The following is a 16887-nucleotide window of genomic DNA, read 5'->3' as shown; positions in this document are numbered from 1 at the left end:
AGTAATTGAGTGCGACACCCAAAGTCAATGTACCATGGTTTTACACCACGAACAAAATCAAATAAAATGAAACCCATCAGAAAATAAAAATGAAAGTCAGCGTGGGCTGAAGGTGGGGCTACCTCCTGCCCACATTAGTTACTTTGTGTGGTTACTTAGGATAATGACTGCAGATGGTGTTGATAATAGACTACAGTTCCCTTAAATTGCTTACTTTACCAAACAAACTTATTTGCCTCCTATCAACTGAACACGTGGAGAGTTTTTTTTTGAAATTGGATATAAATCTGCTCCAGCACTGCCCATCGACTCAGCTAAAGGAGAACTGGGGCAAGCGGCTGAGAGGTGGTAGGCAGTCGCTCGGGAGGGAGGACTGAGGGGGTAAGTGACAATGGAGAAAAAAGCAGCTGTTTGAAGATGACAGGCAATAGAAGGACAAGCAGGTGTGAGGTTAGAAGGTTAATGAGTGAGTAGCTGTGCAGTGTCAGACTGAGGGATTGTGTAGAGCTTGTGACCAGTGAATGATGACACTCTACTACCCACACTGCCATTTCCAATTGCATAAATACAAATCATAGAGTTCAAAGATGCAACTCCGGGAATGTGCTAACACATTATCCTCAACTGTAGTCGCAAACAGATGTGAAGTCCCATTTGGAAAAGTGAGCGTCCAGCCTGGTATAAAGGTAGGGTTTATATTCCATGTGTTATTACACTAGAACATCTAGTGCAGAATGGAATCCTGTGCTAGAGTTAAAATGTGCAGTGTTAGGAGGAGCCTTGTTCATGCAGAACGAGTTAAATGAATGATTCTGGTGTAGATGTTTGTGACTTTCAGAATTTTCCATTCTGTGAGTGCCTGCTGCAAATCCTCAGAGCAACAGCTGAGGTTGATTAAATGGGTACCCAGTAGTGCACAGCCATTGGCATGTGCAGAACACATCTCCAGGGAGGCCACCCACACTAAAGACATGGTTGAAATAAACAGTAAAACTACTGTGCCTGTTGTGCACGTGTAAAGTTCTGTACATACAGACTCAATCTCTAAGTAGGCACAGTATAGTGACCAGAGTGGGGGATTATACTCCTCCCCTCTTCCCCGCCCGGCAGAAACTAGGCGGAGCAGGAGTTAAGATGGAGTAGGTCAGTTTCCCATTCCATTTCCACCCTTTGGCAATTTCAACGCTGTTGTTTTATCAGAGGCCAAGGCACCTGCCTGAACCAGGCGGACTCTTCATACGTTTATGCAAATAGGAGTCCTATAACGTACAGACCGAGCAGGGCTCCCGCCGCGAATGCCCCGCTCAGTGAAACCTGGTCTGAATGAAGACGAAGCCCTGTAAGTTAAGTTTTAAACTTTCCTGGGCAGGCCTTCTGCTCACCCAGCCAGTATCACACCTGGGAGTTAAAACTTCCCCTGTTCCGGTGCTGTTCATTTCATCCTACCTATGAAGAAAATATTAACCTTTGTTTTACTGAATAAACTATAGGGGTAACAGAACAAAGACTAATACTTTAAAGGGGCAAAACCTTGATTAAAGATTGTTTACCAAACAAGTTTCTGTCTTACAAACAGTGAGGAAAATTGTGTTGTAACGTATCTCATTTCTGGTGCACAGGGCCTTTGTGATGGAAGTGAATTCTGCTTCTGCTTCTGCTTCCTCCAAATAAAAATTCATGAAACTTTCTTTTCATGAAGACAATAAATTATTGCTTGTGATATTAGCAGGTGGATTCTTGAGCATGTTGATCTGATTTTCTTTGTCCACTATTTTAGTGGAGATGCTAACTTATTTCAAATAAGAGGTAGCCTGCACTAAAATGGCAGAGGACTGTCATACAAACACATTCAACATTCATCCACTAATATCACAACAACACTTTTTAAGCTACTGTGACTTTAACGGTTAAGAGATCAGATCAAAGAAGAATCATAAAAGTGGATCGGCACTTGAAGCAGAGAAAGATGTAGGTCAATGGGAAGACAGCAGGGCAGTGGGATTACTTTTGGATTGTTCCAGCAAAGAACTGGCACTGACATGAAGGACTGAATGCTATAAATGTCTATGGTTTTATGATTCTGTAGTCGGGGTTCTGTCTTTACTTAACAGAGCGATCTCCCCTTTGCAGGTCGGTTTGCAAATTGTTCATTTTTATTATCACACAGAGGGTCAATATATATCTTCCAACCAACGAAGTTTAACACAAGAAATTCCTAGACGTTGTATTATTAGAGAACCGTTTTCTCACAAATCATTAATCCCACTTATGTGAGTGTTGTCAGGAATTATTTTCCTTCTTAACGACATACCTGGTGATTGATGAATGTGTCTGCCATTCTGTGAACCAGGCAGTAAGCCAGGTTTAGTGTTTGTTCATGCTAATAAAAGGAAAGAATAGAGAAGTTTGGTCAATAACTCGGAGAAAGAGGCATATCTTTCACAGCTAGTGCATATTGGAAACTCAACAGCAGCACCTTTCAACCAAAAGCAGGAACATTATTTAAAAATCTTCAAGCTTTTTCAAACCAGACCAATAAAATGTTACCAGCCATTCTAGCAACCCCTCCCCACCCTCATGTCTAAACATTTACTGCACACTTCGAGTTACAGTCACATAGGAGTGGGATGGAAATTAAGCTTATTCTCCTTCTCAAGATAGTTTTTCTTCCATCTCATGCCAGAAACACAGTGGGTTAAAACACTAGTCATCTCTGGAACCTTAATTTGAATTCAACCCAAACAGTGGGTATAATAGTCACCTCTCTCTGATGGTAGACTGGCTGGCATACTAAGCACTGTCTTCTCACCTCTGGGACCTTAGCTTGAATGTATGCTCAAAGTAGGCTAATGGTAAGCTGGGTAGCATCCTAAATACTGTTCTTTCACCTCAGGGATTTTGGAAAGGCATGGAGATCTTTTCCCTCCAAAGCATGTTAAGTATCCGAAGTAAAATGAGCTTATAAGCATTTACAGGACTAAAGTGATAGAACTGGGAGACCAGAGTTCAAATCTTGTTCTTGGCTGACATTTGGCCTCAGGCTTGCCAGGGGAAGAATTTGCCAATTTTGACTGATCAGCCCAGGGGTTAGAAAGAAAACTTTCTGGGTGGAGAAGCACATCGGGTGAATTCACATTCTACTCAAGGGCCTGTTCTAACGCATTGTCTGCTGAGCAGCATTAACAAGATGTATGGAAGTTTGGTGGCCTGGAATTGTATTTCCTCTCTTCTGAAGAAGATAGCACGGATACAGGCAGGTGTGTGTGTATGTGTAAAAGAGAAAGAGAATGGCCAAAAAGTCATTTCAGTTCTCATTGCCCAAATATTCCCTCAAATTAAACATTTACTATGACCAAAGTAAAATAAGAAGATTCAAACTAAAAATGAATACTTCTTGAATGTTTCTATGGGTGGGAACCAAAACAGTGAAATTAGTTGTCTGACTAAATACAACTCAAAAGGTTTTTTCTAAAATTGGGCTGGTGACCAATGTGGTTAGGTTACAGTTACCACCATGTTAACAAGTCCAGGTGAGGTATTAATGTCTTGGATTGTGTGAAGCTCATGAGGTAAATGTGTGTGGTGTGATCCAGTCAACAACAAAAGACATTTACTGTGCCAGTGCTAGGATCAGACTCATTTTTAAGCAACAACTGCATTGATTTTACCTTTTCTTGTGCTCAAACAACCAATTCCTATAATCTCATACTAATTTCCCTCTAACCTGGACTACAATGAAAAGGTATATTTTTTATTGACTCTTTAAGAAAGAAGAGCTTTGTGGCAAAGGATAGTTTCAGCAGAATTACCTACTGTAATCATACGAGATCAGTGCATTTAGAGGTACTCTCTTATTTTTCTAAAGATATCTCCGGATGTAAATTTGAGTCGAGCAGATTTCAGAAACGAGTGAGCCAGCTTGGCAAAACTACAGCAAAGCTCACTGAACCACCGTGTGTTGATAACGTGATTTATTAACAAATTGGCTTTGCATTTCAGTTAGTGTCGATGGTTTCCAAAGTTGTTTGTAGCTGAATGAAAGGCTCCCTTTGGAATGACAAAATTGTGTGCTTGCTTCACTGCAGAATAGTTCACTAAGAACCAGTGAATACTGGAAACATACAAGATTGTCAGGATTTCCATAAGATATGAAACACGGAAAAGGTATGGTGAATACTAAATGCAGAAAGTGAAATTGTGGCATGAAAACTTGTCAATTTTGTGTTGCGAAACTCAGAAAACACATGGAAAATCAATCTGTTTTGTAGGCAACATACAGAAAGACCCTACTAAAATGCATTCATATAGAATAGGCTGCATTTGAGCACTTACTTGTGACCCATATTCTCTAGTAATTAAAACATAAAAGATGTATCAAAACTAACAGAAACTGTCAGTTACAGTGTGCTCAGGTAGAGCTATCTCATATTGGAACATCAACATCAGGCATTACAGTTTCAAACATATTCTGTTAATGATTGTATTGCCTGCATGCCAATTTTCAATTATATTTAAATAAGGGATCTATTAAAAATCGGCCCTTCACCTGGATAACTTGTCATAGTGACTATGGTAACAATTGTAGGGAGCAGGTCAATGACCTGTTTGAGTAACAAATCTTGCCCACAGCAGAGGAATCTAATGGAGGTTTCATGCATCCCCACAGGGTGAGGAAGTTGGTGAGTGAGTCATCCCAGGCTGCTCTTGCACAGCCACTGAATATACAGCCAGGGAATGGCTCGTAGTACAGAGTGAGCTAAATAAAAATGTAAAGTTGGGAAGCGAGAGGTAAATTCATTTTTAAATAAATAACCTTGTTGGTTTTGTAAAACACATTGCCTGCTTAAAGACACGTGGCTGTTTAATCAAAGATGAAAGGGTTCACTGTAATTCATTGTTTCTTTCAGTTTAGACTTTGATTACTGAGAGCAGTAATTTTCTTTAAATTACTGCCTCACACCTACAGTCCACCCTAAAGCTCAGACTTTATATCATCATTTAATTATACTGTTGTAAACTGCCTCAAGTGTGCTGATTAACAGTCTGCCCCTGTGGCATGATGTGTACTTGCCAGAAAAGTCAGACTGAGGTGGTGACAAACTTGACAGGAATCATAGCTTTTACCGAGAACGGCACCTCAGGAACTCTATTTCTTACAGTGCACAAACAGCCAGCCTGTTTCTTTTTTTACTCATCGGGAGGAGTTGTTATTCCTTTTTTTAAGTTTCCCTGTATACTGTAGAAATATTGCTAAAATCTGATCTAAGTTCATCAGTTGAGCCGTTGTTTCTGGCTATGTTTTATTTTCACTGTAAGGAGGCTGTGCTGTCAGTTGAAAACTCCTCTTTACAAAATGTTTCAGCACTGGATTATTTCAGCTGATGTTATTTCACAATGCTCAAGAGCAGACATGTCTTTATGCGTAGATCTGCTGGCTCTATGGCAGCTAACCCTACTATAATCTTGTTGACCAACTGTGGTCTCCCACCCTCCCCTCTACACGTGCAATGGTCTCCCCAGTAATGCCAAACAAATGGCAACTCATTTAAAACTATCATGGAAAATCACTAGAGAAAATTCAGTGCTGTCAGTAGAGAAAGCATGCTTGAAGAGAGCAGAGATGATGGCTGAAACACGAGCCCCAATTCATGGCTACCTGCTTGGAGCTTGAGAGCACTGAATTTACTCTAAAGTGATTTTACTGCTTGCCCAGATGGGGGTGATCCCTCACAGACTTATTTATGTGGAACCTTCGACTTGGTTCTACTGTGTTGTGAACAATGCTAATCTATTGCAGGCTGTATATAATGTAAATAGAAATACAGTTAACAGTTTGTGGCATTATTTTTAAGTGTTATCAGAGTTCCTCAAGCCATAATCTTCTGCAAATCAATCTGCTTTCATCTGGTGTATTAACCAGATTTCACCCATATGCTGTAAGTACACGTGGTGTACAGGGGAAAACACTTCGGGGGTAATTTTAACCTAACACGCTGGTTGGGATACCGGAGAGTGAAATCGAGCGGGCTGTAAACCAGCGTCGTACCTGATCCCATCAGTTTCCCGATGGGTGAATTAGTTTAAAATTACCCCCTTCATCTCGAATACTGTAACATTAATGAACACAAAACTCACTGCAAAATCTAGTTATGGGAAAGTTTGCCTTTTTACCTCTCAACATCTAGAATACTTTATTTTTATTTCAGTATCGATCTGGAAATGCAATCACCTGAGAACTAGGTGGGGTTGAAGTGTTGTAATCTCAATTTTGGTTTTCCATGTAATCCAGGTGATGAAAGTTGAATACTTCAGATTTCTGATGATCTGAAGTATTCAATCGTGAGCATGGAGGGGGTGGAGGCCAGGGTGACAACGGCCCACATTATTCTTGTACACTCCGGACAAGCACTCCTGCTCCTCCTGGCCCCACAAAAGTAATTTTAAATTTACCATTTTTGGTCCTCTAATCAACTGTACCGCCAGATAAAATGCCACATGCTCTGCCCAGTTGTCTCTCAAAGTGGCAATTAAGATCCTATATAGGGCCCCGATTGGCATATTAAAAGGGCTTACCATCTGAAACAGGCAGGCACTCCAGCCGCCCAGTGGTAGGCCCCTTTCAGGATGGCGTCAGCCGGATTGGGAGCGGGAACAGGATGCTTTTCACCACAATTTTCGGGGGCGCTGCTGTCCCTTTTCCACCTGGCGCAACCAGTGGAAATCTCCACCCTGATTTATCATTCTGATTTCCTACACATTCTTGATGTTAAGGAAGTTACTGCGATAGGTGCACAATTGTTCAGATAGTGGCTACCCATGATGCTCGAAACCTGGAAATCTATAGGAAATCAAACTTGTTTATGGCATAAAATGAGATAAAGATATAGGAACTGGTTTGGTGCTTTTGAAAAATATAGAAATAAGCAGATTGAGATACAAAATGGTACAATATAATAAATAACCACTAGTTTTTTAAAAAGTCATAGTAATAAGCTGATGTATTTCAGTTCGTTGTTGTGGCCTGTTTGGAATCATGCCGGATTGATAGCATACACAGATCGTGCAGAATGACAGCTCTGTTGTAGTTGTGTAAGCTATTCCACATGGAAAATCATTGCAGTCATGGGGTTTCCAGCCGCACACAGTCTGTTGCTTGGGTTTGTGACTCAGCGCTTTGGCTGGCTGCTTTCCTGTTTGGGTTTAGCAGTCCCTCATTGACCAGTAGCGTTGCTCAACATTGAAGCAGTTTCTGATTGTTTATGCAGAGTTCTGTACTCACAAGGCTTTTATTCAGCAGCAGGTTATAATATAATATGAGCATGTTTGTATTTTTTAGAATGAGGCAGCTGGATTTTACAATCACTTCCAAATGGTGCTGCACTGAACACAAACAATTCGAGATAAAAAAAATAAGAAGCCTGAGCACATTCACGGTTCAGTGAATTGATCTTTTACTTCTTTATTTCTCCTGCTTTGAATTCATACTTTTCTGATTTAACCCTTTTGTGGTCATAAATTAGTTAAAATGTCTCTGAGACAACACTCGCCATTTTAAAGGGATTTTTTTTTGAAGCACAGTCACTGTCGTAGGGAAATGCGACAGCTAAATTGCACACAGCAAGATCCCACAAACAGCAATGAGATAAATGACCAGTGATGTTGGTTGAGGGATAAATACTGGCCAGGACACTGGGAGAACTCCCCTGCTCTTCTTCCAACAGGGCCATGGGACCTTTTACGTCCACCAGAGAGGGTTTAAATGTAAATCAATATAAAGTACAGCTTCTCTGACAATATTAGAAGAACTCAAGAGTTGAAATGCTAGTGCCATACAATGACCTATCATGCATTTACTTTAATTTGCTTTTCCCCATAGGAACCTCTGACATCAGCCCATTCGCAGACCCTCGCCAATTTGAACGTCAGTTTCCTGGACTGTCTTCGCTTACAGAATCCCGTTTTTCAGATCCTCGCATGCACTATCCTGGCGGTATGTCTGCTGCTGCCTTCACCTACTCCGCCACTCCATCCACAGGGGGCATTGGGGGCATCAGCATGACAGGCATGGCAGCCACAGCTCGGTACCATACCTACTTGCCGCCACCTTATCCTGGATCAGCCCAGAACCAAAGTGGACCCTTTCAGACCAGTGCCTCACCATATCATCTCTACTATGGCACCTCTGCTGGATCGTACCAATTCTCCATGGTTGCAGGAGGCGAACGCTCACCTACTAGAATGTTGCCTTCTTGCCCCAGTGCATCTAGTGGAAGCACACTCATGAATCCCAATTTGGCCAATCAGAGTGATGTTGTGGATGCTGATGGCAGCCAAAGCAATTCTCCAACAGCAATGACCACCACAGGGCGAATGGACGAATCGGTCTGGAGACCATATTAGACAACCAAAGATGTATAAGCAACAAACAGTAATTGTTCAAGAATCAAGAATACCTTCTCTCTGTGTACATTTAATTCATTCTAGCTGTAGTTGAGAGAATAGTGGAAAGAAAATATCCTAATATGTCCATGTACAGAGTATGATTTTGGCTAACCATACCTATTGTATATACGTACAGTAAAATGATGAACCGTGGCAGAAAATAATCAGCTCACCTTATGGTGGCCAAATATCCACCAAGTCAAAGTGACTTCCAACCAGAGATGATGACCATCTCATTTCACAAATAACAGGATTGGATATAATTAAAATTTTAGCCTCTTGCAACTATCATTTGTTGGTCAGTTGTAATTATATAGTTGCCATTGGCCATGTGGATACTGGATTGTTCTCTGCTATGGTGGGACCAGTGCCACATAGTGTTTCGGCACTTGTGTTTTTAAACTGAATTAAAAAGACAGTACATTCTCTTAACCTGCACAGAATTGCCACAGCTATCAAAAATAAGATAAGCCTCTTTCAATAGACTACTGTGTAACGATTAGAAGAATCTTGTGGTCTTACCTCCATTCTTACCTTTCTAACATGCACAGTACTTGTATGTATCATCAGAGGTTCAAACAAGCCATGCTAAAGTTCTCATAAAGACCAAAAACAGAAAATACAGGCCACAAGGCATTATCTAATGACTGTTGAGTAAACTTTGGAAAATTGTGTTTTGATCTTATTCTCTATGTTTTTTTTCAATGAGGCAGTGGCAAATGAGCCAGTTGATTTTCAAAGCATTAGACATTCCTATTCTATAGTCACCCAAGCCTGAGTGCTTCAGTTTACGGTCTTTGCGTGATGGATGAGGACCAAATCAAAAACTTAGGTCCCCACCGAAGGACGCACTTGGAGATGTTCCTGAAAACCCCGTATATTAGCTTAAGAAATATTTTAGACCAGTAATTTGGCATCCTTAAAGAAAACTATTTACATCTAACCCCCCCCACCCCCCTCACCACAGTGGGCAGGGCTATATTCATGAAATAACTGTGATTTCGGTATTGCTGCATTCCTCAGTGCAAGCTGTGTAGGTTGATTTGGAACACTGTCTTTTTAGCTGAAGTATTGCATACTATATTGGCAGAAACAGCTATTTTTAATGTTTGAGTTAATCTCCACCAATGAGCTGCAAATGTCTTTATGTCCATTATATGTTTATAAATAGCAGAATATTTCTTCATGCTCACCACTGAATAGAAGAAAACTAGATACATGCGCAGATGGATCCAGGAGTAGATTAAATCAGTGTCCAATTGATTATTTCACTCACTGTGGACTGCAACATAAAACGCACTGAAACACACAGTGCAACTGATCAGCCGGTGAAATTCTTTAAATAGTTGGTGGATTTGTGATAAGTATATGCTCTTATGGATATAGCAGGGTGACAATTTAATGGCACATCAGTAGAGATTGCCTCTGTCCTATATGAGCCCTTGCATGGCTGATGTGCATGTGTAGTACGTATTACAAAAGCAATGCTACAACAAAGCTTTTGGTTGGTCATCCATACTTTACATTCGGTACCCTGTGAGTTGTTGCACCTTTTTTTAAAAAAAAATGATTTGACCAAAATGTAAGTACTTTTTCAAATAATAATAGTGTAGCTTTGTGGTAATTTCATCAGATTTTTGATTGTTTACGTAAAAGTGTATAGTGAAGCATTGCTATTCATTTAAGAAAAAGCAATACTTCTGGTTAAGGTGATTTTTTTTAAAAAAGGTACAATGCATTCTTGGTCACCCAGAATAATTCTTATTGAACAGACCAGTAAATGGCAAACATATAGTCTAAAGAAGTCTGGGTTTCTTGAGGGGTATCTTTAAATTTCCTTTTTCATTGTATTTTTTAAATCCTAGCTGTGTTCCATCCAGTCCCATGTTTCAAATGTCTTCCCACCATCTCTTTATACTCAGTATAGGATATGATAGCATGATTAGTTATCCTCATGAGCCAGCCAGTGCTACACTTACTACATCACTCTCATAAGCCAAGAGGAAACCTTCTGGTTTCTTCATCTGCAGAGCAATTTTCTTCAACATGCTGAAGGTGTGTATGTACTTGTTCGTTTAACAGGGAATTAAGGATAGGTTTGTTAAATTAATAACTTGATGTGTAGTGACCATCCTTCAATCAACTGAGCTACCCTAAATTCCAATGTAAAGCACTCATGCATATGTCGTCGTTTAATTGGAAATTAATCTGTAAGCAGTCACTGGCATTCTACAAAATACAATTATATTAACTTGGGTCTACATCTGGGCCCTTTGCCATTAACAACTCACCTATGGGTCTGTTCTATCAGGGATTATTTGGATGATTAATGTGAGAAATTGAAAGCTTTGTTGCACCTATATTTTGAAATCATCCAGTCACAGTCGGGGAATTAAAATCTAACAAAAACTTTTAAAAATAATTGCTTGATTCTAGCTTCTTGATTTTTTTTGTTTCATAATGAGGCTTGCACACTAACAATGAGTAAGACTTTTTTTTATTAATGTCTCACTTAAAATCCAAGTTGATTAAATTGATATTTCTATGTATTTGTAAACAATTTTTAAGGTTAATTATAATTTGCCATTTTTTTTTGCTCAGCACAATTTCTTACAAAAAGATTGTAGTGTTTTTTAAATCTTCAGTTAGGTACGTTTAATGTCATCAAGTTATAAAACGCATGACTTTCATGATTGCAGTATCTCCCTGAACATTCAAGATTATGTCTTGGGAATTCAGTAAGGTACGGCTCACAGTAAGCATTCAGATAGGACACAGATGCCACTACAAAGTCTCTCTACCCGTTGCATGCTATGGACATTGTTGTTTCATGGCAAAAGAGCCTAAGCTGGTATACTTAGTCATATGTAGAGAGTGGGGAAGACCTCACTTAAGTGCAAGTAGGTTTTAAAGGTTTTGCAGACTGAACAGTACTCAGTATCCCATTGTTCCTTATTCCATAGGCATGGATCTAGACTAGGACTACATTTGCTAAACGGTACATTTCAACCATGTGAAAGCTATTTTGACATCCAAGATGTTATACAAGTAATATGTTCACCCACAGATGTTATTCGGTTGACATAAAGCAATACATTTTTAGCCAATGGTTTGTATTACATACCTTTGGTATAAATATATTTATTTTCCAAAAAGAGAAGCAAAATATAATCTTATTGATTACAGTCTTGTAGCTTCAGTGGGTCTATAGACGACCTGTCTCTTTAAAAAAACAGTGCCAGCTTCACTTTTTCCAGCTTATCTCTTTTAAGCCTAAAGTCTCCTTTGTAATTTATTTATTATGAGTGGGAGCTGGAAGCTGTCCACATACAGACGTTTATATTTCTGTACAGATGTATCTTATTTGGATTAAGCAGTAGCACTTATACAAGGGTGTCGGGTTACACGCTTTTAAGTTTGTGTCAGTGCAAATTCCATCCTATTTAATAATTGAATATATTTGTTTTCAAAAGATTAATTATCAGCCAAGCTGGTATTTTAAAAGATTGGAATATTATTTTTTTTTCTTACTAGAGAAGTGACAATTCTATTCTAAGCTGTGAGTTTAGGCTGCAGGCAGCAACCTGGAAAGCAAAGTACAATATCAATTTGTTCAGATGTATCAAATGTTGCAAACTTCATCCTCACAAGGGTTTTCCAGTTAGCTCAATACAGTGAGTCACAGTGGGGGCATGGGATAGGAATTCCCTTATTTTGTAACAGCCAATAGCCCACTGAGCCTAAAATACCTGATAGCCAAAGACATTGGGCTCATGGCCAATTAACAACCAGTCTGAAGCAAGTGTAAAGCAATCGCACATTTTGGCCACTTTCTGTTATCCTTATTTGGTAACCAGTATTTAATGGTTGCTAATCGCTGCCTGGCCACAGCTTCTTTCTTCTCCCCACTGTGACTGGAAATGTAATTTAATCAGCCACAGATCCGCAGAAATATTTAGATTAGAAGCCGCAGGACAGGTATTCAGATAATATGACAAATCATTTGTACCTGACACATCTGGTGACCATTACAGTGTATATGGGGGTGGGCTGAGAGGTTGAAGTTTTCTTCAGTGGTTCAATTCCACCTGAACAAGAGGGACAATCTCATTGAACCCAGCACGAGAATCAAGCCAACAAAGCAACATCATATATACGTCCAACGGAAAATGTCGTATGCACATATCTATTTTTGGGTCTCAATTTGAGTCTGTCACTTTTTGATATCCCTGAATATTTGCTTAGAACTTGCTATTACCTTGAGCCAAAAGTATAGCTCTCATCCAAAACATCCATATCAGGTTTGGCTTGCTTCTTAGGCCTGGTTCCCATGTGCACCCCTACCGAGAATCAGATCAATAAAGCACAATTATAGGTATCTTGTTTTCTAGGGGAGGAGCGGTAATGATGTGTAATTCTGTGATTCTTTTTTTAAAAACAAAATCTTTATTTTTGGTCTAGGTTTCCATGCTTGAAGATAACAACCTAAAAAAATTTTAAAAATTGAGGAGAATTAAATCTGTAAGATAAACATTTTCTGCGCATAAATGTACATTCTATAAACATAGCAAAATAATGAAATGCTTGCCATATATTACTGTGTGCAATTAAACTGCTGCCTGTTTTATTTTAAAAGTATACTTCCTCATGCCATTTCTGCCACTGCTCTATGCTTTGGCTGTATCAAATAGTTGCTTTCTTCTAACATTAATAAAATAAAAAGAACTCTGTCTTTAAAACTGCTTTTCATGGTTTGATATTGTAAAATAGCTTTAAAATATTGTTGAAATGGAATTATTGTACTTAGAACTCCTGTACAACATAGATTATATTCTATTGTCAAGATGTTTTTCATTTTGTTCTCTTGATTAATCACTGGAGTTAAGTCTTGTGCTTCAATAAAAATGGCCTTTTTCTGATGTAACAATGTCAGTGTAAGTGTATGAATTTAGACCCTTGTCTTTTAGAACATTGTGTACTTTTCTCCTTTAGTTCCCCAGAGCTGCTTTCATCAGCAAGCCAGATGAGATAATTTCCAGCACAGTTGCGATGGGTGGAATGGCCTTTTTCAATGCTGTATGATTCTATTAATCTGGGTAACTAATTTTTTTCACAGGCTCCATCAATTACATTTCATTGTCAAGTTGACAGGGGTTTGTTTCATTGTTGGGGGGGGGGGGGAAGGGGGGACCTGTTTTGGTCTAATTCTTCCGCACCTCCTTGAACACTTTATCTTAAAACCTTTTGCTGTTGGGTAGTAATCCACCAAATCTCCTAGCCATAAACTGAGGATACTTGCTCAATGAGAGTGGGTATGCTGAGACTGGGACTCCAATCTAGGACCTTCACGGAAGACCAGTGCTGCATTGTTGCAACTGATGGACCGTCCTGACATTTGGTACTTTGAGAACCAAAGGATTTTTTTTTCCTCTAACAATTTTTCTCCCCAAAAAACATTGCCAAATATTACAAGACTTTAAAACAAAATAAAGATAACAGTGAAATTGTTTTTATCTGGAAATTTACTTATGGTATTGGTCTCAATAATAGAAGGGTACCTGTTTATAAAGACCACCTGCCAACAGTTCCAAATGTGGTTGGTTGCTACAGGCAAGTTTATTCAAGAGGTGGAAGGAACTGAAAGATCTGAATCTAAGAGTACAGTATAACTGGGCATCTGGACCGATTTGTACTAAGGACCACCCAAAACTCAGAATGGTCAGAATCTGAAGTTCAAATAAAGCAAGCAGTTGTAAAAGGGAAGACACTCCCTAAACTACCAAGGAAATTACACATATACCCCCACAAGACCATCATAAATATCAGACTTCCCTCTCCTTCACCTTCTTAGACCACCGGCAAACTTGAATGGAGAAATGTTAAAAAATGCTAACAGTGACTTCATCCTAGCCACCATAGTCTGCCCACCAAATGTAGAGGCACGTGCTATTTGACACATGTGTTGAATATATGCAAAAGGAACAGGGAAAGACCAGCATGCCCACTATACAAACTTCACGCTATTCTCTTAAAGGCACAGACATAACCAAATCCAAGCAATCTGAAAAGGTCCAAAATGCAGATTTTTTCCCTTTCAATATCCAAATTTTATCCCCAATTCAGATTTTTCAACAAGGTAGATGGTTAAAAGTACCAGATGATAGCATTCGTGGTGTAACACTATGTAGTTCATGTTTATGCAGCAAGGTAAGGGTTACAGTACTAATCACAGCATGTGCTCTACTAATGGAGTCCCTGTACATTTCGCAGAATGAAAGGATTAACTGTTTAATATACTACTAGTCGTAACAATGGTTGAGTTCAGTGAATGAAGTCCGTGGAGCACAGTAAGGGTTAGCATAAAGATGAGTTTAAAAAGTGGCCGTTCAGTTACTTGCCTACCCGTATGATGACATTTAAAAACAAGGCTCAGCCTATTTAGTCCGCATGCACTGACTGCCACGTAGCCCTATGTTTTCTGCATACTTCCTGTTCAAGGATATAGAACACAGCCAGCTCGAGTACCACATGTCTACCATGGAGCAGCAGCTTGTTTGTGTTTTGAAGTATTAATCAGTTACAGTGCTCTTAAAAAGTACTGTACTCAGTGATGTGCAGTGACCTCAATCCCAGCTACCACAAAAATGCTTCTTTAAAAGAGAATAGTAGCATGACAATATTAAATTAACCCGCTACCACCCAGAAAGTTTCCAGCAAGAATTTTTCCCTGATTCTCAGAAAATGGAATGAGCTCAATGTGGTCAGTGCCAACATCCAGTAAATAAAAACTGACTCGGTTTAACTTTAATAAGCAGTAACAAAGCTTTACTTAACAATAATGTGGAGTTGAAACAGCAAGATAATTGGGCATCAAAATTAGAAACTATAATTTATACAAGTACATCTTGTGCCTACTTTGAGAGATTGTGTGATGATTGTGAATATTCTGGACTGGGGGAGAGGGGAAAAAGAAAAATGAATTGCTGGAAATGTGAAGCAGGTCAGTCAGCACCTGAAAGAGAAACACAAGCCAGTGTATTGGATTCGGTCCTTCAATTAACAGGCCAACTGACAAATTTTTCAACTGTGCATATAACCTAGAGCTTCCGAAGGGGAAGATCCTGCCTGATCAACCTCCTCAACTTCATTTCAAGTGCACTGTGGAAAACCTGATGATATGGTGTACCTAAATTTCCAAAATCTGAAACCAAAAATCTCTTCCAGGCCCAATAGTCAAGAATCCTGAAACCTGACAGGAAAACTTAGCCTAATTTTCCTGAGCATGCACCAGAAGCAAGGAGCCCTGCCAGCTGCTAGCGCCTATCAGAGAGCTGTGGGATGTGCTGCCTGTGATTTTCCATCCATGGACACAATATCACAGGCACCATGCCATTGATTTTCCAATATGTGCTAGCAGTGAGTAAGATTCCTCGTTGACAGCATATCCTTGGAAAATCCCCCTACCCCCCCATGTCTCATTTCCAGTGAGCAGCATCAATGTTGCCTGATTTTTTTCTCTGACAGCATTATCTGGCCTGTGCCAGATATACAATTTTCCTCTGGGGACCCACTGAAGTGGTACTGCATCAGTGATCACATCATGGAATACTGCTCTGTATACTAGTATGGTAATATATCTTGCAAAGCACTTTGATATAGTCACAATACTCAATTAATAAAAATACATATTTTTATATTGCATAAAATAATTTTTTTTAAGTGCTCTACCAACATCATTACCCAGCAGCTATAACTTAATACAGAATCACTGAAGTGATTACTAGGGACAAGAATGATATTGGGCCACACAGCCAAACCCACTCAAACCTGATTGAAACAATCATGTCACACCCACAACCAAGCTTTAATCATATCATTGCAGATTTAATTTTAAAAGTCAGATCACTCTTTTCTTCAAGAAATTCAAACCCGCATCTCAGACACCTTGGACCTGTGCCAAGTATTCATTTGTCCTACTCCATTTTAGTGATTTGGCTTCAATGGAGCAGAGTCAGTACTGGGTGAAACCAGTCTGAAAGTTTTAACTTGACTCCTATTTACTCATCCCTAGCAAACAATGTCCCGACAGTCTGGGTGCAAATTTTAGGTGTCTGTGCAGGAGCTTAGTTTTTAAAATCGGTTTACATTAGGGATTAACAAATGCTTAACACTGAATATGAACCAAGCCCAAACTATTAAAATTGTCATTCTTTGCTGTTGCACAAAGACAAGGGAACATAGTTCATCATCAAGTTTCTATATTGACAATGGGGGCAAAATGAACTAAAAGAGTCTGTACTTAATAAATGTCTGTTGCACCTTGTTTTTACTGAATCTAGCAATTCAAAGAATCCAGCATTTCAGGCCTGCATCTTAATTTCCCTTGTTGAAATGTCCCTTAAGCATTTTGGCAAGTTATTTTTACATCAAATTGCATTGGGCAGG

General features: G+C 39.4%; 1 protein-coding gene across 1 annotated transcript in view; it reads left to right on the top strand.

The window, feature by feature from the left end:
• LOC137342585 (runt-related transcription factor 3-like) overlaps positions 1-13381 on the top strand; it is a 56757-nt gene extending 43376 nt beyond the window's left edge. Inside the window, exon 5 of the mRNA XM_068006576.1 lies at positions 7877-13381. Within this exon, the coding sequence (XP_067862677.1) occupies positions 7877-8400 (524 nt within the window). The 3' untranslated portion in view covers positions 8401-13381. The remainder of the gene's footprint in view (positions 1-7876) is intronic.
• Positions 13382-16887: the final 3506 nt, after the last annotated feature.

The sequence above is a fragment of the Heptranchias perlo genome, chromosome 26 (assembly GCF_035084215.1).
Source record: "Heptranchias perlo isolate sHepPer1 chromosome 26, sHepPer1.hap1, whole genome shotgun sequence".
NCBI classification, from domain to species: domain Eukaryota; kingdom Metazoa; phylum Chordata; class Chondrichthyes; order Hexanchiformes; family Hexanchidae; genus Heptranchias; species Heptranchias perlo.
The sequence above is the reverse complement of the archived record's forward strand: the minus strand, read 5'-3'. Positions and strand labels throughout refer to the sequence as shown.